At 40.6% G+C, this 25,413-nt stretch overlaps 2 protein-coding genes across 2 annotated transcripts; one reads left to right on the top strand and one right to left on the bottom strand.

Moving 5' to 3' along the window:
- Positions 1-2,110: 2,110 nt before the first annotated feature.
- appbp2 (amyloid beta precursor protein (cytoplasmic tail) binding protein 2) lies at positions 2,111-14,496 on the bottom strand. The gene is made up of 13 exons (XM_046388338.1): positions 14,081-14,496; positions 11,135-11,223; positions 9,301-9,452; positions 8,437-8,560; positions 6,729-6,897; positions 6,522-6,611; positions 6,327-6,394; positions 6,134-6,239; positions 5,903-6,027; positions 5,425-5,510; positions 4,697-4,887; positions 3,829-3,994; positions 2,111-2,646 (listed from the first exon to the last, which is right to left on the bottom strand). Exons 1-13 carry the CDS (start codon positions 14,216-14,218, stop codon positions 2,384-2,386), a joined length of 1,767 nt encoding a protein of 588 aa, XP_046244294.1. The 5' UTR covers positions 14,219-14,496; the 3' UTR covers positions 2,111-2,383.
- Positions 14,497-16,486: 1,990 nt separating this feature from the next.
- On the top strand, positions 16,487-23,686 carry ppm1da (protein phosphatase, Mg2+/Mn2+ dependent, 1Da). The gene is made up of 6 exons (XM_046389275.1): positions 16,487-17,131; positions 18,119-18,347; positions 19,673-19,797; positions 19,945-20,126; positions 20,315-20,539; positions 21,188-23,686. The coding sequence occupies exons 1-6, from the start codon at positions 16,627-16,629 to the stop codon at positions 21,572-21,574; spliced, it is 1,653 nt and encodes a 550-aa protein (XP_046245231.1). The 5' UTR covers positions 16,487-16,626; the 3' UTR covers positions 21,575-23,686.
- Positions 23,687-25,413: the final 1,727 nt, after the last annotated feature.

Raw genomic sequence — 25,413 nt, 5'->3', positions numbered from 1 at the left:
GCTGAAGAGATCATTTTCACTGACAGGATGAACATCAAGGTGTTAGCATTTTTGAAGTACATGTTATTGGTTGTTCTCGCTGGATCATTAGCATCGAAGGCCAGCCCCTTTGCATGCAGGAGAGTTAAGCTCTATAGTGAAACAACTGATGGGATTCTGGACAGAAACACAGAGAACGATGCAAGCTGATGGAAAAAAAATAATAATAATTCTGGAACTTTTAATGGGGTATCTGACAGATAGGAGTGGAGAGGAAAGAAGGCCAGGGGCACAGGTAAACAGGCTGGCAACACATTCATACACACACTCACACACAAATATATTGGTCCCCATTGTAGTGCCCTTAAGGGTTTTATAGTTTGTTTAGCACTTGTAATTTATGGGTCCGTCTACAGACAGATAACTGCAAGCTGGTGTAAGGCTGGTAATCATCACTGGAGCACGTGGGCACCCAAAGTTCTATCTGTGTATACTGACGCTGACACACACACACACACACACACACACACCAGCACACGTGTGAAGCCACACCTTCATTAACAACAAAAGGGAGGCCTCTAAACCTCTGTGCATGTACCATCTTCCTCTTCTCACTCCTATAAATGTCCCATGTTTAAAAGCTTTAAAAGGTGTTGAGCAGTTTCTTTACAATTCATGGCTCACTCAGCAAGAAAAGCAGACACAAAGGGCTACATAAACATACACTTCTGCATATAAATTATTGGCATTTTAATTATTCTAGGTCAGTACTGAGCTAGAAAAATATCAAATACTGTAAAACTTTAATCAAAAGCCCAGCCTTTTATTTGCTTCAATCGCTGAACTCAACATGCCTGTATTTGAGACAGGCTTTTAATTCCTTTCACACTAAAAGCCTGCTCAGCAAAGATGAGAAACAGTGCTACCATCAATTTTTTTTAAACCACTGAGAATATTACTTGTATAAAAACTACGCTGCTGAACATATCAATTACAAATCACTCATCATTCTTTACTCTCTGCCACCTGCCTGTCAGAGACGGGTCCATTTGGCCTTCCGGAAAAGGTGAAAACTAAATAGAGAGAGGTGGGGGCCACTAGTTTGTAGCCAGCAAGGTAACAAAAACAAACATATCAAACAACACGGTGCAGGAACAAGAGAAAATATTGTTTGTCAGTTAAAGTGATGTCATTTGATGAACAAAGTTATCAGTGAGCAATGGACTTCGAGACAATATTCACAACTTGGATTCATTTTTAGGAGAAAAAAAATTTTGGTTGTTTTGAAAAGTAGGCCCTTATGGCCTAAAGGAATATCAATGATTGAGGAATAGATACAGATTAAGACTAAAGCCCAATGGGCTTTAAGAGGTTTCATACATCCAAAGAACTTTTCTAATAACCAGACAAGCCAATTGAGACCTGCATTTATTTGTCACAATGTGAAGCCACACCCGGCCAGTAAAAGGAACTCAGAGTTTAATTGTGGCTCGGCTTTTAATTAAAATTTTACAGTAAACTGAAGAAAGACCTATGAAGCCTGTTATGTGTATAACAATATACCCACTGGTTGAACACATTCCACTGTTTGTAATCTCTCTCCAACAAGCAGTTCAGAAAAAAGGAGTTTTCTTAGTCCACGTTCATTTCTTTGCTAAGAAAAAAGAAAAAAAGACCTCAAGAAGCCTTCAACTGAAACTTAAGTGCACAATCTGCAGTATTATTTTACTGTACAAGTGTCAAAAATATCTGACTTTTCCCTCCCATCTCTCTTCCTCCAAGTGATGATGATGATGATGGATGTGGGTTGAAGCACGAATTTCACAGACGTGTGTGGGGTCCAGACACTGTCATGTACGTAGCCCTGGAGAACATGGATTTGTTCTGAGATGAGTCTCATGGCATTCGGAGCTACACTGGTTCAAATACAAAAGCAAAAAGGTCCTCTGATTCTAAACCCAAAAGAAAAAAGGTGTGTGAGACAAGAGAAGAGGAGAGGTTATTTGTCATCCTTACAGGATGCCTTTCTTTTTTTAAACCCCCTCCTCCCCACTCTTCAGTCAGATGTCCTCTTTCTCTTAGAGAAATGCAACAGTCTGCTTTGTGGTGTGAAGCTGCATCCAGTCTGGAGTTGCATCTTGGTGTTTTTTTGTGGGTGAGGTTTGATAACAGTGTCTTCTCTCTCTATTTTTTTTTTTTTTACTCCACAACTACATGTGTGTATGTCTGTGTGTGTACTGGCAGCTGCAGTGACTGTAAAGCCACCTGACTTCCCGGTGACCCTTGAATTTATTGTGTATTACTAATTAATTGTGTGCAACTGAAGCATCACATTTGGGCTTATTACACGTCCTGACCAGGCCAAAGCCCACGTGTCTTTGTTTTCTCTCTTCCCTCATAAAAATCAGCCAAGACAGGGACGGGTGGGGCCCAAGCTCTGAGCCAATAGGAAAGCTTGCACCACCTCCTGGGTCTGCTGGGGCGTAGTGTTGACGTCCTCCAGGGCATCTGCCACGGCAAACTGCCTGTCCCTCAGCCGGTTCCAGTTGGACAACACGTTGTGGTACTCAAACACCTTCTCGTAGTTGCCCACTGAGTTGTAGAGTTTGATCAGGCCTCGATAGTCGTACTCCAGTCCGCTGTATCCCTCTCCAAACAGCTTTTTACCTGTGAGGACACACGAAACACCACATAGACGATTAGTTGATTATTCAACCAAAAAGTAATACTATTTTGATAATCATTTAAGTGCTGAAGACCATTTTTAAGCAAAAATTAGAACCCAGCTGATATATTGGCCTATCAGTAAGTCACGCGCTGATATGAAAACCCTTGTTTGATAACCTCAAGTGAGGGATTACTGCAAAGTGTGTGTGCATGTATAGATATGAAATCAACAGATATATTTATATTGGGAATTTTTTTTCTCTATTATCATTATTAGCCATAACAAGCAAGTATAAGTTAGGCTCTAGCAAAAATGTCAAACCATTTAATAAGATGTGGCAATTTACTCCTATTATTTGTCTTACGTTATAGCAAACAGATGTCGTTGGCTGTTGGACATTTATTTGCTGATAATCAATAATAAAAATAATCTTTGGATATAGCACCAAATGATTTGTATTTATTACATGCTAATCGGGGTGCTAATAGGGAACATAATGCAACTTCATGGAGTATTAACACTCAGACAGACAATTATTAGAGGCTAGTTTCAACACGACAGAGGCTTCTCAAATCACACTCAACTGCCAGCTTTGGCTCACAACTTGGTTCGGTTTTGCCAACTGCCAATAACGCTAACAGAGGAAGAAGAAGAGAGTCATGACTGTGACCATGTTCCAGGGCCACCACGTGTATACTCTACCTATATTTGTGTGCAAAAGCCTGTAATGTGATTGGTCCTGCACACAATAGATTTGTATTTCTATTTTCTCTAAAACTGTGAAATATTCAAAACTGGGGGAAAAGAGAAAGAAATAATGAGTTTGGGTTACAATAACCTTTCAACACAAGAGGTGTGTGCTGGTCTTCAGCATGACTGTCCTATGTTGGACTCCACCACCCATCAAGACCTCATCCCTTGTTATTTGCTTACTCGTATTTATACACTTACAAGGATAAGTTATGTAATCACACAGCTCATGTACTTATTTTAACTGTAAAGATCTTTCCCTAATCAAGTATATTTGGTGCCTAATCTTCACCAAAGGACAAAAGTACCACATTCACAATAAAGTGAGTGAATTCAGATCTGTCTTTTTTTGTTAACAATCAAAAAGAGGTAAAAAAAAAAAAGTGAAACCCAGCATGGGTGACCCATCAAATCCATTCCCTGACTCTGACCGATAGCGATGGAGCGCAGGTAGAGCCTCTCTGCGTCTTCATACTGGTTCATGTCATAGTTGTAGAGGGAGGCAAGATGGCCAACGGACAGAGCCACCTCATAGTCCTCATGGCCCAGAAGCTGCTCCTTGATCTGGATGGCTTTGATGTGCATCTCCTCTGCCTCCTGGTGACATGGACCCCGTGAAAACACACACAAACACAGTTAGAGATATGGAACACATACGCCAAAAATATTAACACAAAGCAGTGATTTTTGGGCCGCTGTGTGTCATCTCTGGGTTAACGTGGTTCTGATGTGCTTCCCATTAGGATTTACACATTTTTATTTAACTGTTTCCCACAATGATATGGAGGCAAATTCCACTCAACCCTACTTTCATTTCACATACAGTATGCAATGGAGGCATATGCTGACCTTGTGTGCTACACTCACATTCATCTGTGTTTAAAAAGAATATTTCCAACTCCCGTTTCAATAAAATATCAGAAAAAGCATATCGGTATCTTTAAATAGGGACCAGGCCTATAAATTACTGTAGCTGTAAGCTTCTGAGAATAAGGCTCAACTTCGCTGCAGCCAAACAAAGTAGTTAAGATTTACTTTAGGGTATGTTACTAGAGCTCATTGAAACAGCAACGCTTTAAGCTACTGCACCAGTACCTGGAGTTAAAAAACCTGCATGAAGCGTAACGTGTCTGTCAAGCCCAGAGCGCAGAGCCTGGGCCTAAATACGAAACCCTACGGGTCTACACAAATCACAAAGGTGCCATATTTTTCTATCCAAAGCCGCAAATTCTGGTGCCGAGTTTGTAGTCAAGATGCACTTGCACACAAAGACAGACAGAATGACAGACAGACAGTCACCTTGAACTTCCTCATGGACTGGTAGAGTCTCCCTAGGTTGCCATAGTGTTTGGCTGTCTGGACGTTGAACTCGCCGAAGGCCTTCTTGGCCAGCTGGAGTGACGAGAGGTGAAGGTCATGAGCCTCCTGTAGAAGGCGCTCTTCTGTCTCCTTATTGTGGCAGTCGATGGCAATTTCCTCCAGAATCAGAGCTGAGGGGATGATGAAGAACATATTAGGCTGCTTCCCAGGATTTAACAGTGGAGCCACCAAATGTGAAACTCACCACAATCTTTAAGTCACAATTAGTCTCTGGAATATAAACATCAGCTCACTATCACCCTCTTTATTTGTCAAACTTTTATTATGACGCAGTCACAGGAAATGCAAAGAGTTTCAGTGAGTTTAGCATTTACCACTGTCATTCATCAAAGTACAAAACAACACAATGGTCATTTTCTGCATTTGCTGACAGCAGATCGGTCTGAAATGTGCAGGGAGTAATGGAAAAAGAAGACGCAGCCACAGTAAGCTATTAGATGAAGACCTGCTTACTCCTGTGCTGTTTTTATTGATTAAACAAAAGGAACAATACAATGGGGCGAGTAATGTCTCTATTATTAAAGCACATTTCCATTATCAGCAGCATTCCATTATCCTTGTCTTAAGACTGAGTGCATGACTGATATTGCCCACTGTACCCTCGACACAGTTGGCAGAAGCCCAGCATTTCCAGAAAATTTCCTCACCTTTGACTCTCTTGGAAGAGGCCAGCAGCAGATGATCCTCAGGCAGAATGTGAGTTATGATGTCTATGGCACGTTCTGCATGGAATCTGAGGGACAAACAAAGCAACTGACCCAAACATGCCATGCAACTCAGACTTGGCTACAAACTGTATTCTATTCGGGATAAACACTTCCAAGAAAGTCAAGTGTTTCCTGTGAAGAAAGTTGTTTTGAACTCAGCTCAGAGTTAAAGAGTTCAGAGCATTACCCAATTTTGAATCAGGCCCTTCATATAAAGGAAACGCTGTCCACTCAGATGAGCCAATGCTTTTTTCATGTATGAAAAATCATACACTCAAAACATGCAGCCACATATACAGTGAGCAACAGAACAGAACACCACAGTGTGAGTCAAGGTCTTGTGCTTCATCTGTAAGGGAGCTCATGTCTAATGTAATTAGCTGGCTGGTTTAGGAATAGTGTCTGTCTTTGTACTCACAGAGCATTGTCAAATTTCCCAGAGCTGTACTGGTGCACATATGAGGAGTAGGCCAGGTCTTCATGGGCTGTGGCAACATGGATGTTCTTTCCCCCAAATACAGACTGTCGAATGTCCAGCGCTGTCTGGTATACACAAAAAAAGTAAGGACTTATAATGACACACCACACTGGTTAATGAGAGCACCGAACACTGGACATGTACACACTTCAGTCACTTCTACCTACTTACCTGGTAAATAGCAACTGATTGGCATATGTTGTCTACATTTAATAAGTAAAATCCATAATCTAGCAGCGTGTCGGAGTACTTGGGATGCTTGTGTCCAAAATGTTCTCTAGAGGATGAAAAACACTGAATCAGAATTGACGATAAAAAAGTGAATAAAAATAATGTTGCATCTTTATAAGACACAGCGGGTTACCTTGCTAGAAACACTGCATGTTTGATCAGCTGCTCTGCTTTTCTGAACTCTCTCTTCACCACGCAGGCCTGCAGCAGAGAGACACACAATTATGTCTGCTCAAGAGAACTCCTTACAAGGCTTGTCAGATACAATTAAGTGTCTTTGCAGAATGTAACTCAATAAAACCTTGCAAGATAAATGAAAAGAGTTGACCTTGGAGGCTTGCCGAAGGACATCAACCACTACTTTGACAGGCAGCCCTGGAGTAATTTCCTTCATAGCCTCTATACACCACCTGTATGCCTGGAAAATGCAGGAAAAGCATATGCAGCATTTCTCCACAACTGTGCAATGCTGTAAAACTCACACTCATAGAGATATAACAGAATTGTCTTGTCACTTGTGGTCAGACATACATACCTCATCATAGTGGCTTTTGGCGAAGAGCAAGGCACAAAGCTCGCCGTACAGCGCTGCCTTGTTGGCCTGGTGGCCATGTTTGGCTAGTTTGTCCATGTAAGACTGAGCAAGCTTGAAGGTCTCCTCCCCCAGGTGATATTTACAGTTGCCATTGCGGACATGAAGCAACCTATGGAGACAAGAGAGGAAAACTTAAAAGTATGTCTATCCAGTTTATTTACCGGATGCAGACAGACAAAGAAGCATCTCTGATTGATTATTCATTAAAGTCCCTCCACTCAAAAATGTTTTTCTTTCTCTTGCTAGAGCTGAGTATTTGAGCTTCACTGTGTAGACTCCGACACTATTAAGGTTGTTTTCACATTCTCTGCTAAAAGTGGAAATTTTCTGTATGCTCACTAAAAATCTAATTTTAAGTGGTGGCGCCAACAAGTATGATTTGTGACAATGTTTGGGAGCCAATCCTGGTTCAATATTTAGCTAACACAAGTGTGATGTGGAAACTTTAACCCTCCAGTACGCATACGTCAAGAGGGAATTTAACAGTGAAGTAGGAGGCATCTTTTGTCCAGCAGTTAGCGGCTAAAAGTAAAGTTAGCCAGAGGCCAATGCCAGACACAAGCCAGCAGACTCTTCTATCTTTCCTTGGTATGAGCAGTAAAAAGACCAAAGCAATTACGAGGAAAATTATAAAATCCATTGCCCCGACTGATCAGCCGTTCTCCATATTTGAGGAAAAAAAAGTGTGTTGCCAGATTATCGTGGCTTCTTTTGAGAAATAGAGCAGTACGTATGTGAGTGAGTGGTGAAGCGAGGGCGAGAGGCAGGTGATGGCATGTGTGCAGCAAAACAGAAGTGCACGCAGAGTTAGCCATAAGTTGAGGTCATTGTAAAAGTCCAGTGCAAATCACAGTAACTCAGTAAATAAATGCTATGACTTCTCAAGACCAAACAGAGCTCCCGTGTGCTGTTTCACCACCGTTTGCAAAATGAATCGGCTGGCCCCGAAGCAGAAGTTAGCTTCGACACAGGAGGAAAATCTCCCCTGCTTCTCGACCACGGTCAGGAAAATAAGCAAGGGAAAGTTTGACAAGAGGCTTCAGACAGCAGCCCTTGTGAATTTATAAGCATACTGTAAAATGGTATAAGTAACTGACATTTGTTTTGTTATATAAATCTGTTGCACCTGCTTTTGTTTGTTAAATATGTCAGATAAAGTTGTATTTGTAGTGGTTCCCCTGTGAAAGGCCTGTCCCAGACTGCTCTGTAAGACGATCACTACACACATTTCTACAATTGGCTATATTTTCACATAGTCATGTCACAAGTGAACTTTACAACCATCTACTGGATTCTAAGATTTTATGACATTTTTGCTGTCAAGGCCAAATGCTCTCATTGTTATCTCAAAAAGTTTCCAAAAAAAATCGGGCTTGTAAGTATTTCTGCAATCCTGCTGACAAACACACAAACAAATCAGACCAAAGAAAATATTATGGGAGGTAACTAGAATAGATGCTGCTGTAGATGCAGTTGTGTTTCCTCACCACATCAAGGGAGTTCTGGTCTAATGCAACTACAACTCTGAGAGGAGAATTAGGAAAGTAAACTAATTTACACATTGTACACAGAGAGTCTTTGAAATGAATTCCTGGTTAATATAACCACATATTCACATATTATGGGGTTGACAGGATTGGAGACTGACCTGACACAGCATTCCACAGCCCGGAAGCAGTGGAGTACCTCACTGTGGAGCGTGCACAGCTGCAGGCACGACAGAAACACTTTCTCTGCATCTCCATACCAGCCCGCATCAGACAAGAAGCCACCTAGAATCAAAAGGATATCACATTACTCCAGCGTCACCTCTGGATATTCTAAATCTCGCAGTGTAAACTATGAATGTGTACAACACACCCTAAAGCATCTAATGTGACAGGTAATAAATCCTCTCCAGAACCTGAGCTGAATTTAGAAACAGAATGAGAAAAGGCTCGTCCTACATTAAACTCTTGCATGAGCTTGTTACTGACATTAATATCATCTCTAATGTGCTGTGGAAGTTAGCACAGATGTTGAGGTTGTGTGCCAAAAAATGTATACCAAAGTGGGTGGAGCTGTTCTTGTTTGCTGTGCAGTTGAGCTGTGGCACATTTGCCATAAAGGTAACGGGCATAGTTTCACATGCATTGCCTGGATTCGTTGATTTCCCAGCAGGAGAACAACTCCACCACCTATCACTATCTTATTTAAATCATATACTTATAGGCTACTGTACAGAGTCTATAGTTGGCAAATGTATGTGTTCTAATCAAGGGCTGATGATCACCCCCTTTACAGTGAGGTGCTGGGAGTCGTCAATAACGTTCTCAGAGCACACTGACCCTGCAGTCGTGCCATATACTACACGTCGACCTCGTCTTGTTCCTATCAGCTTGAGCTATGATAACATCGGTGTGGGGAATGATTGGCCTGCACTTATTCACCCATTGTTGCTACGTTCCTGTTACACACAGACCACCCCCACCATGCCTGTGTGAAACGCTCTGCACCCTACCCCACCATTTACCCAGCACAAAGCCGAACTGGATGGCCTTCTCTTTGACGTGGGCGTCAGACTCTGCAATGTAGGAGCAGCGGCGGCTGAAGGAGTTTGCCAGCACTGAGGCCACTTTCACACCGTGGTCCATTAGGGCCTGAAAGCAGTGGTGCAGCAGGTGTCTGCAGTGAAGAGGGCAAAGGAATGGAGCATGTTAGTGGAAGGTATAAATGTAATGATTTAAATATATTTAGGGCTTTACACTAACACCTGCAGTACAGACATCCCAAATCTCTGGCTAATCACTGAATGACAATGCTGATGACTACTATTGTATTCTTAGCAAGCCTATCAACACAGGTTGAAAACAACACCACCAACCACACAGATAACACAGAAAGAACATCAATATTGTACCTTAACCTAAAGAGTAGTTTATTGCGCAAAGGGTTTAAATTTCCCTAGCTCTTTCAAATCAGGGTTCCATTTATCTTCTTTCAGAACCAATTTCCTATACTGATTTTTAACTCATCTTGTTCAGTTGAAGCACAGAGAATTTGAAATGAAAGGTGGTATGGCAATTAAAGTGGCTATGTGAAACTGCTGAAACTGATAGAAAAAGACACGCTGACTATGACTCAACAGGTCCCAGCAGGAGCAGAAGGAACACAAAGCAAACCAAACAAATCAGTGAGAGGAGAGGAGCACTTCACAGAGAACATGAGTGAAACACTGAGGCAAATACAACACAATTTAAAAGCAGATGTGACAAGAGTCCAGCGCTGCACAACAATTTCAGTCTTGTCAATGTACTCTAACAAATATTGTCACGGTCATGTCAGTGAACATGTTCTGTTCAACCGCCAGTCCAAATCCTTAATATCGTGTAAGTCAAGGAAAGCATGTGATACGATGGAACCAGAAATGTTTACCTTTTTGCATGGACAGAAAAGTATGCTGTGAAAACTGTAAGTGGTCCCCTCAACAGACTCAAAACACCACTAATCTTTGTTTTAACGCACAAAGAGTGTGCTACGTATGTATAAATGCCCAGATGTGTCCTTATCTGGATAAGAAATCACATGGCATAACTCCATATACTACTATAATGACTGTTTCATTAGGAGTTGTGTCACGATTGTGAATCTAAATCAAAAATCAAACGGGATGAGCTTTCAGTTTTCAACCACCAAAACTAATTCTACTTTATTCACACCACCTCCGCCTATTTGAGCACGTCTGGCACACGTCCCAAGAACAAACAGAAAAACCCTCAAAGATACACACAGCTGAAGAGGATCAACTGAGCAGTGCATGAGGTAACTCTGACAGCACTGGAGAAGTTGGATATATTTTCTTTGTTTCCAAGATCCTTTATAGATTCGATTAGGTAGAGGGATTACTCAGGACAGATCTGAGACAGTGAACTTAAATTTACCTAACAAACTGAATTTCCATCTTTTGTTGTTTAATGTTGCATTCCAGAGGGATGGTATGTTTTGTTATACTATGGATTCCTTTTGACCTTAACAAATCCAGATGTGACAGTCTAACACTGCATAGCTAACAGTGCTGGAAAAAAGGTTTAAATTGAAAATCAAATCATTATGACCTTCAAATCTAAAGATATGGAGAATCGTGAAACCCCTATAAATTAGGTACATTTGGTAAGATCCACACAGAACAACAACAAACTATCCAACCGTATTTACTGAATACATCTTTCAGCACATACAGCATACACTGCTCTGACAGCTGCCTCTTTAAGGGAACACAGTCATTAGAACCATTTTGTAAGACAACTGATGGGCCAGGGTAGATGATCCGACCTTTCAGGCAAAGCTTTGTCCCATTATGTTCTTACCTTTTGTCTGAAGCCCGCAGCACTTTTGCAAACACCTCCAGCTCACAGAACTCTCCTCCCAGCTGGCATAGCCGGCCCTGCTGGTAAAGCTGAGAGAGACACACAGGTAGAGGCATAATGTGAGCATGTACACTCACTGACAATAATACAAATGCCAACTCATCCATTAGGAGCACAAGGTCAAGCCAACAGGTAATAAGTGATCTAATTAATACAAAATGCCCCATCTGTAACTACAATGGTGAAGTTTGTCCTAATTTTTTGTCCATTACAGCTGTGCTTTAAGAGATGATTTTAAAAATGCTGTCTGTTGTTTACGAGCTGAAACAAAAAAATTTGCTGATGTCTAGCCTGTCATCAAAATGCACTGAGCTGGAAGTTGTTATATTCAGTGGCTCTCGATGGTGGGGTCTATGGGGGACACTGACAGTCTCAGTTGTGTCTCTTCCATCATAATTATTGTGTGAAACCTCACTTAATGTTCAAGAGATGTGAGATTATGTGATCAAGTGAAAAACTCAAGTCACACTGGCTCACAAACAGCTAATTCATCAAGAAAGCTGTGTTGTGGTCATCTGCCTCAGAGCTGGAAAACACATTTTTCTAGGGCTGACGTGACAATTCAATGAACTAAGGAATCTTGAGGATAACTGACTTTGTGCCATTGTTTTGTCATCATTGTATAGTACATACACGTTTTTTGTTTAATACTTTGGTTCATTACAAAATCTCTGCAAAGTTAATGACATTTTCCCAAGTCTCAGCTGCGCTTTGTGATTAGTACAAATTATCCAAAGAAACGATGGCTAGTTTGGTGGCACATGATGTCACCAGCCACTTCATTTAACCTGCCCATGAGGACAAAAACCTGATGGGCTTAACACCTGCTAATTATATATATATATATATATATATATATATATATTTGGTGTTGCCTAGTCTTATTACTTCATAGTTAATTGAAGAAATGAGTCACATGTCACTATCATCTCATGGAATATTGGTAGTTAACTGCTTCTCTTGAGGTGGTTAACTTCTTTCAGCAAAAACTGAAATTACACGATTACATCATCAAATCTCATTTAAGAATAAGATGATGTATCAATTAATAATTGTAAGCAGATTGTACTGGAAAATATTATTTGTGAAAACTCACATCAGTTTTAAATTTACTTTAATAATCAATAACTGAGAAAGTCAATGTGTGAAATCAGAATTTAAACATAACTTTAGTTGGCATTTATTCCATGTAACTCTCCTTGTGTTATGCATGGAACTACAGCTGTAGCTTCAATTCTTGCTGGACAGTAGCAACCAGTCACAGCAGCCGCCCACAAATGGGTGAAATGTCAGTTAAAACACATTCTACAGAGCTCAACATACAAAAGTTTCCTGTATGAAAGGGGTCTACCCACCAGCACATTCAGATCTACCTCCAAGGTGCCTACTTACTCTCAGCAATATCTGCTCAGTGGGATTTTGAGCCAAGTCTGTCAAAAATATTGCCACAAACTGGTCTTCCCATATATCACAGAAAAAACATTGTATTTACAAATCAGAACTGAATTTGTTAACAAGCATGGAGAGAGGTGTGAATGTGATGATGCCCTCCTGTTGTCTGGGAGGCACAATATTTGATTTAATTAACTGTTCAACACAAGATTGTTCTTGTTTTTGTGGCTGCTGTCCAAATCTATTGTTGAATAGCACCATCACAGAACAGTATCAAAGGCGCTGGGTCTCAAAGGTATCTTGATGTCACCTGGTTGACTGTAAGCACAACTGTCCCATAGTGGACCGCATCCACACTATATCACAAGCACTAGTTGATGACTAATTTTATGTCCGCAAACACAGAGTGTAAAGTTAATCAGCTTACTACAGTCTTAAGACTCAGTGGATAAGAGTTTTGCAAAGCAAAAAGATTTACACAATTCTCATGCAGGCACAGTGACAATTACTTGTTATATGCTTTTTATCAATTTTTCATTACACAAATCCATAATTCATGGTGCATATTATATTGGTATTTGCAGACCTTATAGATATTCAATGTTTTCTCACAACTTGGCATCTATGTCACCATGTAAAGAAACCCTAAGGAGACTAAGCAAACGTCTGTCTTTACATTAATAATAGCATTTACTACAGAAGTTTGCATTAGTGTTTGGTTAAGGAGGAAGGTCTACTCAACCACAGACGCCAGCGTACAACATAAACAAGCATTACGCTGGTGAGCACAATCTACTGTATTTGACCTCATTTAACTGGGTATAGTTATATCAGCACATATGTAGCTGAAGGTAAAAATGCTACATCTAAACAGTAAGCGGTATTCATGACCTCAGTATTTCTCTGATCCTGCTTGTGGCTCAAAAGCAGGACTGTCAATGTGGTATTTAACTGAATATCATTGGAAACAAAAATGACTTCTATCAAAATTAAAGGTGCGTTGTTAGATAGTGTTCTTTCGTGTGTTGTGTGTACAAAATTGACAAATGACTGCTCAAAAATGTTGTGTTGCAACAAGCATGTCTGCCTGTATAGGACAGGCCACTTTAATCAAATTGAGTCATAACAGATTATTGACAACAACAAAGCCACAAAGCACTGTCAGTTTACATGACAACACTGACACAATTCATTGACACGGTCACTGATGTAATTAGCTACAGGATCAATGCAGTTTAGGGTTTCTTATTCAACAAACATCCTTTGAACATATATGCTAGCTACGTTAAACTGATACAAAAATTAAAGTAAAGTTAGCTAACAATTGGCTAGCTGAGCCCGAAAAGAGCAGTTTTGCGCCTTGCAGAACTAGCGTAACGTTAACGTTATCGTAATTTCGCTAACGTTAGCAGCAACGTTAGCAGCTGACTACACGAACTCGCACAGCCTAGTGGCTGCTGGATATACCTGAGTCGCTTGGCTTGTCAATCTTACCTTATAATAGACATCGAACTGTATATTTTCTGGGAGCGAGCGGATGTCCCTTCTTGATCGACTGTAGTTGTCCACCACAGCCGAGATAGCGGTGTTGTACAATGTTTCTGGGATCCATTCGAGCTCCACAGCAGCCATGTTGTTTTCCCTCTCCAAAAAACCCCAGCAGCTACAGCCCTCCCCAACTCTCCCTACATTCGCTACCTCACCGCGATTGAAGCACTTCCTCCGCGAGTCTTCATATAACAGTCACTTCAAAGCGAGGCCACTAATAACCACACAATGCTATAATGCCGCTGCGAGTCTAAAACCGCCGTTTAATTTCCATTTTCTCCTTCATCTCCAATTATTCGTCGACCCCACAGCAGTTCCGTGCCCCCGTCCCGACGCAAACATTCACTGTCTGACGCAGTGACGTAATTGTGCAGTCGATGCAAAAAAGACTTTGATTGGAAGAAGAAAAGTCATATTTTCAATAACTACTTTTGTCAGACAAATCCCGGATATAACTGCGATGAATTGTCATTGTCATTTCTGATCATTTTATGCCACTGCATGTATGCCCTCTCAAAGTTAACTTTTAATTTTAATGTAGGATGTTTAAATTTCCTATATAAATAAAACATAAATCAATAAAACCACCATCAAACTAACAAACAACATGTGATAAATGCCTAGGTTGCCTCGCCCAGGTGTTACAGGTGAACTGTAGGGAAAACTCTGTCAGTTATTCTGGCAGCAATGTTAGCTAAGGCAGTGGTTCCCAGCCCTTTTTGTATGACGTCTCAGTAGCTCAATTACCCTTTCATCAACAACACCAGTTATGATCCAAATGTATCAATCTGAATTCATCTCAAACCTGATGTCATTTTACCATTTTTACCAATTATGTAATGGTGGTAATATTTTCACATAATCGAACTGTTTGACATTTAGGTTAGTTTGATCAAGCTGGCATTTGTGGGCTACTACAACCACACGGAGTGGCGCAATAAAAAAATAAAAAATATTTAAATTCAAGCTGAAAATTAGTCATTAATCACAAATGACAAAATGTGTTACAGTCCAAATACTCACCATTTAGGAAATGCAAGTAATTTAATACAAGGAAAGTGATGTTCTCAAAGATGTATTTGTAGGTAGTACATATCAGCTTTCTTACATATAAGCCAGTGCTATCCTTACATCGATTCATCACTGACATCTTTATTTTATCATGTAGTCTGTATTGTAGATATCACTTCCACTGACTCTTAAAAAGGCTTTATGAAAATCATTGCACTTGTATTTAAGAAACATATTTGGTTTTTATAAAGTGACAATGAAAGATATTTGTTGTTATGGATCAGCACTCCAGCGCATTTGGATCTGAAAGAAAAACAATAATTATGAGGTTAAGGTTATGATTGTCAGCCTGTTTGCATCCACATCAGTTAAACGTGAACCTAAATTATTCATGTGGAATGAAAAACAAACAGAAAATATAATAACTATTTTGGTTGCAAATCATTTGCATCCAAAAGTTTGGCTGTGTTTGGGCTTATTGATTTCTTCTAATAATTCAGCATCATCATGGCCTGTTATACTGGCACTGGCTGCTTTGAATCCTCATGTGAATGGGGTCAACTCCAAACGTAAATGTTACATCCAGAATCACCTACAGACCTTTTGAGATCTACAATTCCTATACTGTTCATCCAATGTGCTGCCATTCTCTGACAGCACTGGGCAGCTCCTGCAGTGGATGGCTGCTTCACCCCAAGTGTGTGAGGGAGCACGAGTGCATGTCCTTCCTCCCTGCTGCTGTGAGACGGTACAACCAACACTGCTCCCAGCAGACCCCTTGAACTCCACCACAGTCTGAGGTTCAGTAAATCATTGTGTAATAATCCCCCATATCCTAGTGCAATACAGTAACTGTTTACTGCTAACAATTTAAAAATTGCAAAATACTGTAAATATCATGTGCATTTTTCTATACTTTATTTATTCTTTTTTTTAAAAAAAGTGTAAATATCCCCTTATTTTTTACTCATCTGCATCTTTATTTTGCTATCATTGTGCTGCTGTGACAATGAGAATTTCCACACTGCAGGACTAAAGAAAATATCTTATCTTATCTTATCTTATCTTATCTTATCTTATCACATTAAAGAAGTCAAATCTTCACTCTCACAGTCTCATTGTTTAATTTTGAATAAAAAGTACTGGAGTACAGAGATAAAAAGACAAAAATAAAGATATTCAAATACGATCATAATATACTGTATACAAACATTCTTGATTACACACACAGTTCTACAGCACATTTCTGTCAAAGTTGCTGCTTGGACTTTCTAACCAACCTGTAGAGGGCAACAGCTGCATTGGCGCGGCCATGTCTACGTCCTAAAAGAAGATAGATTCTTACGTCAACACGTTTGAGCATGCCTACTAGGATCGAACATAAACAAAGGCAGGACGTTGCGCCGCAATTAACTCTACTCTTCTGTACAATTATATGCTAATAGTACCGAAAATTTGGAGAATAATTTACTAGTGGAGCAATGGAAAACACATTATTGATGCGAGTGAGTGTTTTTACCGACCAAGGAGGCAGGAAATACATGGAGGATGTGACCGAGGTCATAGTAGAGCCCGAGCCGGGAGAAGATGAGACGACGACGGATGAGCCAGAGGATACAAGTGGGGGAGAATGTATGGTCAGTTCTCTGGATGTGGACACGAATCTAGACCGGACTGGTGAAACCTCACACGCTTCAGACATATTATGTGAACCTGTACAAAGTAGATCAATAGAAGCATCTTTTAAAGGAGGTCAGAGCCCGCCGCGAGCTCAGCCAAGCGCCTCGAATCGTTCCCGCCGTTCCGTTGCCTTCTTCGCTGTGTTTGACGGGCACGGGGGTCGCGAGGCTGCGCAGTTTGCACGGGACTATTTGTGGGAGTTCATGAAGAAGCAGCGGGGGTTCTGGTCAGACTGTGACCGGGAGGTCTGCTCTGCAATACGGAAAGGATTTGTAGCCTGCCACCATGCTATGTGGAAAAAGCTCCGTAAGTTTACTAACACTTTACTAACCTATGGTACATACCCTAACCCATATCGACTGTCAGCAGGGACTGCTTAGCCCATATCTGCCTCTGTCAACATCACGCAGATGTTTGTGTAATCTGTGGTCTAACGTTCACTCGAAAAGTTTTTACTTGTTCACGCCCTGGAGCACCGCTAATGTTAGCCCAAACGGAAGCCGAATTTACCGGGAAATTCTGAATGAACTGAGTGAAGTCATGCTATTTAGGCTACACAGCTATGTGAATTGTGTAAATGGTCTACCTAAATTTACTGGTACTATGAGTGCTATTTGCTATTATTTTGCTAGTTAAAGTAAATATATGTAAGGGGCTAACGTTGCCGTTAACCGTAAAAAGGTAGCCGTTTTAGCAACCAAAACAACAGAGCTAGCAAAGTTAGCAGTAGCATCTCAAAACTGAAGCCGCCACAGCGGACACGGACAACCGGTTATCGATTCAGAAGTATGTTCGGAAGTTATTCTCTGTAAAGTAGTTGGTCAATACTTTTTACACTCTTTATATATCAACGCATATGTAACTTTATTTATATGTTTCGTTTACAGCTTTCAAAAGCCTATTGAAATGTGAAGCAGGCAGTGTGTGATAGTCCATATTAACAGGGGCAGTCTGCTCAGGCGCCTGCCTGGATATGCCTGGGCATGTCAGCTGTTTGACAACTGGTGTCCATAAACTGAATGGAAAGCGCATGTCTGACTTATACCGGAAAGACTTGCTCAAGACAAACTGCGTCCCTGCGCACTGGTTACAGCGTCGTTGTCAAACTCAGTGCATTGAAGATTGATAGAGTGTTGCAATAAATAATCTCAAAGCCATTTTTAGAGCATTTATTTTCTGCTTATCATTTGCTGTTCTGTTAAATGTGTAGTTTAGTAGACTCAGGTGAATATGCAGTAAGCAGTTGCTAAAACTGTTGAAGTTAATGAAATATGTTCATATTTTTTTTTTCAGCTGAGTGGCCAAAGACGCTTACGGGCCTTCCAAGCACATCAGGCACTACAGCCAGTGTAGTGGTCATTCGAGGAAACCGCATGTTTGTGGCCCATGTTGGGGACTCAGCTGTAGTTCTAGGGGTTCAGGATGACCCCTCAGTCCCATTCATCAGAGCTGTGGAAGTCACACAAGACCACAAACCTGAACTACCCAGGGAGAGAGAGCGTATTGAAGGTCTGGGAGGGAGGTAAGGCCTAACTAGAGATACAAGACACCCAACATCTTCATTGTATTTAAATATGAAATTAATTTTAATTATGTCCTCTGATGTGTAATTATTGCATTGCACAGTATTTTTGCAGCCAGGCCAGCATGTCATTCCAGAGAACACACAACCATAACTCCCACAAAAGAGATCTTTACAGTTGGAAAGTCCTGTCAAAACTCATCATGATTCAACTGCTACAGGGACCCGCACTGAATCAAACTGTTAGAACAGCTTATTCATTCAGATGACTCAACGCCCTCACTACCCTTCTGTATGACAAAGATGCAGTTGTAACCAAGCAGCATTTCTTTTGCAGAATGCCAGATCAAAATGTTATCTGCCTCAAGAGATAACGTTCTGTATACTGTCTGTGGCATGTTTCTGATAAGATATTTTTTTGATAGGCCTCTGGGTGGCTTGACAACAACCAAACTTTTCATGCTTGTATGACGGGGTAAACTCCACAGCTTTAAGGGGGATTTATAGTCGTCCATTGTGTCTATGCAATGGGCTTCATGCACGTAGCTGTAGGTAATAAGCATTACTGCATAACATATGACAAGATGCAAAGATGGTGCATTCAATTTATTTATGCTGGAAATATATAGCTCTCTATAATAGAGCTAATGAGTAGAAATTTATTCATTGTAAGTCTATTGCATCATGTGATCTGTGAGCAAATCATTAGTGAATTAGTTATTGTGATTGGGGTTTATATTATCACTAGATCCATATTAATTGCAGTAACTTGCTATTATGATAAACTTTCATTTTCTTACTCAGTCATAGGGAAACAAGATAAAGCGGACACTGACTTTGTCTACATCATGGTATGAGATACAGTGCCGTGAGATTTTGTGCATGTTTATTGATAACTCTGGTTTCCTGCATTAATCAAATACATTAAAGCAGATGTTTTGCCACTCACATTTTTTGAGGAATTAGATTAAATAGGATTAATTTCTCTTTAATTTCAGTCTAGTTTTCAATTAGGAATATGTAGTTGTGTAATAGATCACCTTTATCAAAGGATCAGGTGAAAATGCCTCTGAAATGAGTTTAATCAACACCTCTCTCAAACAGTTTAAATAAAAGTTGAACATTGTAACCTTTATGTGGGACAGATGATGCATCAGGCTGCATTATCTTTAGCTCAATGTACTTAATAAGCCCTCGGCTGAGTGTTAACCAGAGTTTTTGCAGCTCGCCTAAAATGTCTATAACTGGCTTTCTGAAATCTGTGGATGTTTTGCTTTAATCAAGTAGTGGCCTCTTGCTCTTCCTCTTCCTTTATCTGCTAACAGTGTGATCAAGAAATCTGGAGTGAACCGGGTTGTCTGGAAGAGGCCAAGGCTGAGTCACAATGGCCCAGTCCGTCGGAGCACGGTCATTGACCAGATACCATTCTTGGCAGTGGCCCGAGCTTTAGGTAAGGAAAAGCAACAATCACTGTAATCTCAGTGAATTACCTGAATTTTTAGACAAGCAAAGGGGCAACAACTTCTGATTTTCTAATCTTTCAAATGTTTGCCAAGATCAGTGGTGCCTTCAGCGAAGTTTCTCTTCTCTGCAATAGGTGATCTGTGGAGCTACGACTTCTACAGTGGGGAGTTTGTGGTTTCTCCTGAGCCAGACACTAGTGTGGTGACCCTGGACCCCAGAAAACACCGCTATATCATTCTTGGTAGTGATGGCCTGTGGAACATGGTGCCACCTCAAGAGGCTATTTCCATGTGTCAGAACAACGACGAGGCAATGGTGAGTGAAGCAGAGAGATCAGCAAAGACTTATTTCTGTGAAGGACCTTTTAGCAGTTAGCATTTCGGATCAATATAGATGTGTGGCCTCTCTTTCCACTTGCCTGGATTGTGGTCTCTAAAAGTTAGATAAATGTGTCCACCTGATATCAGACCATGTCAGTGTAATAACACACTTCCCTGCTGCAGGCACCATGTGGGGTATCAAGTGCTCGACAGCTGGTCAGCCATGCTCTGCTGCGGTGGCGCCAGCGCATGTTGCGTGCGGACAACACCAGCGCCATTGTAATTGCCCTGCAGGAACCTGGGACCTCCCAGGATATCCTGCACCATGAGGAGGTGCTGCTGGATTTAGCCAAGGTGTCCCAATGTCCTCCCACCTCCATATCCCGCGCTGACACTCCTCTCCTTCAGGTGAGGGCAAGATGACAACAAACACTGAAAAAAAAACCACACAACACACTTTTTTTTAAAAATATCTTTGCTTCCAAATATTTTTAATGAAATATAAATAAATCACATCACATTATGTGTTATTGAGGCATTTTGGGAAGATAACAAAACAGACTTGCACATTTTTAATTTAAAGCAGGCATCTCAGACTGGTCCACAGGAGGGCTGGTGTGGCTGCAGGTTTTCTTTCCAACCAAGTAGCACCACACCAGACTTGACTCATTTAATCAACTGATCTCCGTCTTCAGACAGTTGATTGGTCAAATGGTGTGCTCTTGGTTGGTTGGCACAAAAACCTGCAGCCACACTGGCCCTCCTGTGGATCAGTTTGAGATGCCTGATTTAAAGAAAGTTCAGGTTTCATTTCCTTTACAACAGAAAGTTGAGAAAGTGGTTCTAACTAAGGTTCATGATCAAACCATTGTAGTTTGAAAATGGCTACACATTGTGGGGGACTTTCTTCCCCACAAGCCTTATTTGACCTCATTATGCTGTAGAAGTCATCTGTAATAATGACCATTAAGAGCCTATTAAAATGTTAAGAGTCCAAAGGTAGGTTGTTTTTAAATCCTGAAAGTGCTTATTGTTTTTTAAACTGTTGTCCTACAGCGCCCTTCAGAAGAAGACTCTCCTGCCATGTGTGAGCTCCTCCCTGCCTTGGAGCGACGAGACGGTCTATCAGGAAGCAACAGCCTATTCCACATGAACCTGTCTGACCCGTTCACTCTGACTCCACTGTGTTCAAACAGCAGTCCTGAGCTGCCCAGTCAGTCCAGTCCCACTGACAGGACACTTGGCAGCAGGACACCCCGCAGGAAAAGAACTATTGACACGTCATCGCCGCCATCGGCCGGCCAGTCAGCTAAGAAGGCCCGACGCAGGACTGCTGACAGGCCACCACTAGTCCAACACAATGCAGAGAAGAAACAGAAGGAGTCCAGTAATGTCTCTCCTATTCTCCAGCAGCACAACAAGACCACAGTGTGTGTGTGCTGAGAAAAACACACAGACACATAAACACGCTGTCTATCACTGTCAGCCTCATCTCCAGTGGCGTTTATGTTCCTTATGGTCTCCTTTACAGTTCTCACAGTTTGAACCAACCTTGCTTAGTAGGTTGTGGAAAGACGTATCTTCTTGCTCAGCACCAGTACAATAATGATTTCAGGACTTGAGTTTTTCGACAAAGTGCTCAATCACACAAGACATCTGGTGTCTTTGTTTCAAAATTCCTCCCTGAAATGTTGATTCTGTTCATCTATAGAATCAGATTCTTGATCCGTGTCATCATCTCTTTCTGGTAACAGTTGTTAGAAATAAGTATAACTAATGATGCTGGTGTAAATGTTATGCATTTTATAGGTAAGTATTGAAAAGTCAAATGCTCATTTAAAATAAATATATATTTTTTATACATTGTTTTATTGTATGATGATAAATCATGGAAATTACAGATGAGCTTTGTTACAGCTTTCATCTCCTCATCACTCTCTCCATATACTATTGTGTGTACACCTTGTGTTTAAATGTATTTATGTATTTTTATTCTTCTCATTTTACTTAATCACTGGAGATTTGTCTTGAAAATGAACTGAAGGTGCTGCTACAGTCACAAACCATAAGCTACTACATTGTGTATATTGATATATAAATATATGTGTTAAGTATTGGTAGGAGTTTATTCTTGACTGTTTGTATTTGCCCTTAACACATCTGCTCCGGTGAGGTTTCCAGTGATGGATGTTTTTGATTTTGAATTGCACAATGCATCTTAAGGGAAATCTCCACTCTATTAATCATCTTACATTGTAATTTATAATGAAGCATTACAGTTAAGTTTTTTTTTTGGGAGGGTCTGAACTTCCTATGAGCCTGCTCCACACATTCATACATCAGATAGTGATTTTCTACGTTTCCGAGAATGCCTTTCAACAGCCCTCTGCTGTGCTGACGCTTTTGCGGAGGTTCTTGTGTCTATCCTTACAGTGACTGAGTCCTCCCTCTGAGTTTGCTGAAAATCAAGGTGGCACTAAAACAAAGACTTCCTTTGGTTCTGAGGGACCAACACAAAACCCGATGTTTACAATCAAAGTTGATTAATGTGTGCTCCCAGACTTCCATTGTGGGTGCACTGGCGGTATCAGTGATGTCATGTTGTCAAGGAGTTGTCATACATCTGTGAGAATAGGAAAAATGCTCCATCACAAGCATGTTGGTCCCTACAGACAGGACATCACTAGTTCATCTGGCTACCTTGTTTTATCTTGTTTGCAACAAGACAATAGCTGTTCTTTCTGTTTTGTTGAGGCTGATTCAGAGGTTTCTTTAGCATTCTCTTTATACAAGCCATTGTCCCTCCATGCTGCAGCTGCAGTTGTATTGTTACTGATGTATGCACAAGGCTCATCTGTGAGTAAATACACTCTGCATGGATTTCCTAAGAGGATATTTTTGCACTATTACAGTGACCTTAATTGAGGAAGGAGTTGTTTTTTTTCTGAAAATGATGCAGCTAAGAATGGATTACATGATTGGAGTCAAAAATGAAAATGGAGGATGTTTGAGCAAAAATGATTTTTAACTCTAACAAGTTGAAGAGTCTTTTGACTAAATTTTGCAGAACCTGGCCACGCCCTCTTTCCCCTCTCGTGGTTTTGTTACATGACTGTGTATGATGCAGAGAAATATGAAACTGCAAGAGAATAACAACTGTTGTACAGAAAAGACAGATGTCACAATCTTTGTAAAACCTTGTTACATGATGATGGTGTATTTTCATTGAGCTAAGTGCAATTTCTAACAGGAATTTGTAGCATTATGGTTTGGTTGAAAAATATTGTATAATGTTGATTGACAATGTTGGAGGAATGATAATGTTTATGTTTGACACATTTTCTCTGAAAATACAGTCCATTACTGGGCTCGAGATCCCTGTATGATTTTTACAGAATATTTTTGAGTACTCTGCTCATTTACTCTGTTGAATAATGATATCCCTGATTCCAATGGCTGTGCTAGCAGCATAAATGCATGTGTACAGTGTAAATGTGAAAAACACTTATCTGGAAATGAACTTATTTAAATAAAAAGTTCTCTGAATTAAAGTAATTACTATGCTTAGATAGTGACTTATTAGAAGTGATTTATAAGTGTTCTTGCTTGTTAATTATATTATTATTACTATTATTATTATATATATATATATATATATAGATATAGATATATATGACTGGTGGACATTTTCACAGAACAGGTAATGTGTGAAATTTATATTCACATTATGGTTAGTAATGTTGACTGACTTGCTTCCTCACTGAGTGACTCTTGGAACAGGCAACAAAATGATATGCACTGGTTTGAACATTGTTGGAAATTTTTGGGATAATATAAGTACTCATCTCATCAAAATATAGAACAAAAGTTGTATTTTTTCCACATTTTAAATAAGACATTGCATATTTTGTCTTTAATGCTTAGTGTTTATACTGCCCTTTTTGATAGAGTTCTTTACAATTTCTACTTTTTGTTCATCACTGTCCCGTTATAATAGAATAGTCTTTATTGTCATTGTACATGGTGCAACGAAACTGAGGTGGGGAAGCTCCCGCAGAGCCACCGTACGCCACAAAAATTATTTAAACAATAAATAGCAAAAACAACATAGCAGAAAACAAAGGCAGACATGTCACAGGACATCTTTGGCAACCTCAGGAAGTATATACTGAAAACTGTAAACAAATATGTCTACATGATGTGAATATGTTTAATATGAAATGAAATGTATATACATGTGAACAGTAGTGCAGTATGAAAGGAAAATATGTATACATAGTGAATATTATGCATAAATTAAGGCTATAGACATAGAAAGGCACTATAAACAAACAGACAGTATGTTAGCACGCTCTCCACAGAGGAGTGATAGAAGGCCAGCAGCAGCTTCGTGTCCGGGTTGTTGTTCCTGAGGACATGCAGGAGGTGTAGCTGCTGCTGCTGAGCCTTCTTAACCAGGGCCCTGATGTTGTAGGTCCAGGAGTGGTCTGCGGAGATAAGGCTGCCCAGAAACCTGAAGGTGGTGCCATTCGTTCTCCATTTATGAGGAGAGGGGTGTGGTCCTGTCTGTGCTTCCTGAAGTCTATAATAAGTTCCTTTGTCTTATGGACGTTCGGGGTCAGGTTGTTTTCTGAGCACCAGAGTGACAGTTTCTCTATCTCGGCCCTGTACGCTGTCTCGTCCTCATCGCAGATGAGTCCAACCACGGTGGTGTCATCAGCATATTTTATGATGTGGTTGGTCAGGTGGGTTGGAGAACAGTCATAGGTGTATAGGGTGTACAGTAGAGGGCTCAAGATGCAGCCTTGAGGGGAACCGGTGTGTGAGTGTGTTGAGGAGTCCTGGGAGTCTCACAGATTGTGGGCAGCTCGACAGGAAGTTTTTAATCCAGGTACAGGTGGGGAGGAGTTTGTTGAAGAGGAGGTCCGGGGTGATAGTTTTGAACACTGAGCTGTAATCCACGAAGAGCATTCTCCCATAGCTCTTCTTGTTCTCCAGGTGGCTCAATGCTGTGTGAAGTGTTAGGGCAATGGCATCTTCTGTGGACTATTTAACATTACTATGTTCCTAGGTAAAGATGTCATCTGACAATGACAACCTTATCATGTAAACGTAACATAGGGGCATAAATTTGACTACCTGTGAAAACACTGGAATGGCCCTTTAAGGCCTGGTTTTATGCGGACGTTTACCAACGTAACTTCCTCAGTATTTTTGTCTAAAGTCAAGTTGTGGTTGCAACCATAGACCATGCCACCGGCAGGCCACACGAAGCTTTCAAA

The sequence above is a fragment of the Scatophagus argus genome, chromosome 5 (genome assembly GCF_020382885.2).
Source record: "Scatophagus argus isolate fScaArg1 chromosome 5, fScaArg1.pri, whole genome shotgun sequence".
NCBI classification, from domain to species: Eukaryota; Metazoa; Chordata; class Actinopteri; family Scatophagidae; genus Scatophagus; species Scatophagus argus.
The sequence above is the reverse complement of the archived record's forward strand: the minus strand, read 5'-3'. Positions and strand labels throughout refer to the sequence as shown.

What these genes read in the sequence shown, in the direction of transcription:
- appbp2 (XM_046388338.1), bottom strand. Translation starts at nt 14,218, where the DNA reads ATGGCTGCTGTGGAGCTCGAATGGATCCCAGAAACATTGTACAACACC. An exon ending in AATCAGTTGCTATTTACCAG is followed by an intron (nt 6,028 to 6,133) that starts GTAAGTAGGTAG and finishes TGTGTATACCAG; the next exon opens with ACAGCGCTGGACATTCGACA. An exon ending in CTCTTCCAAGAGAGTCAAAG is followed by an intron (nt 4,888 to 5,424) that starts GTGAGGAAATTT and finishes TCATCCCCTCAG; the next exon opens with CTCTGATTCTGGAGGAAATT.
- ppm1da (XM_046389275.1), top strand. Translation starts at nt 16,627, where the DNA reads ATGGAAAACACATTATTGATGCGAGTGAGTGTTTTTACCGACCAAGGA. An exon ending in TGCTATGTGGAAAAAGCTCC is followed by an intron (nt 17,132 to 18,118) that starts GTAAGTTTACTA and finishes TTTTTTTTTCAG; the next exon opens with CTGAGTGGCCAAAGACGCTT. An exon ending in ATTGAAGGTCTGGGAGGGAG is followed by an intron (nt 18,348 to 19,672) that starts GTAAGGCCTAAC and finishes ATCTGCTAACAG; the next exon opens with TGTGATCAAGAAATCTGGAG.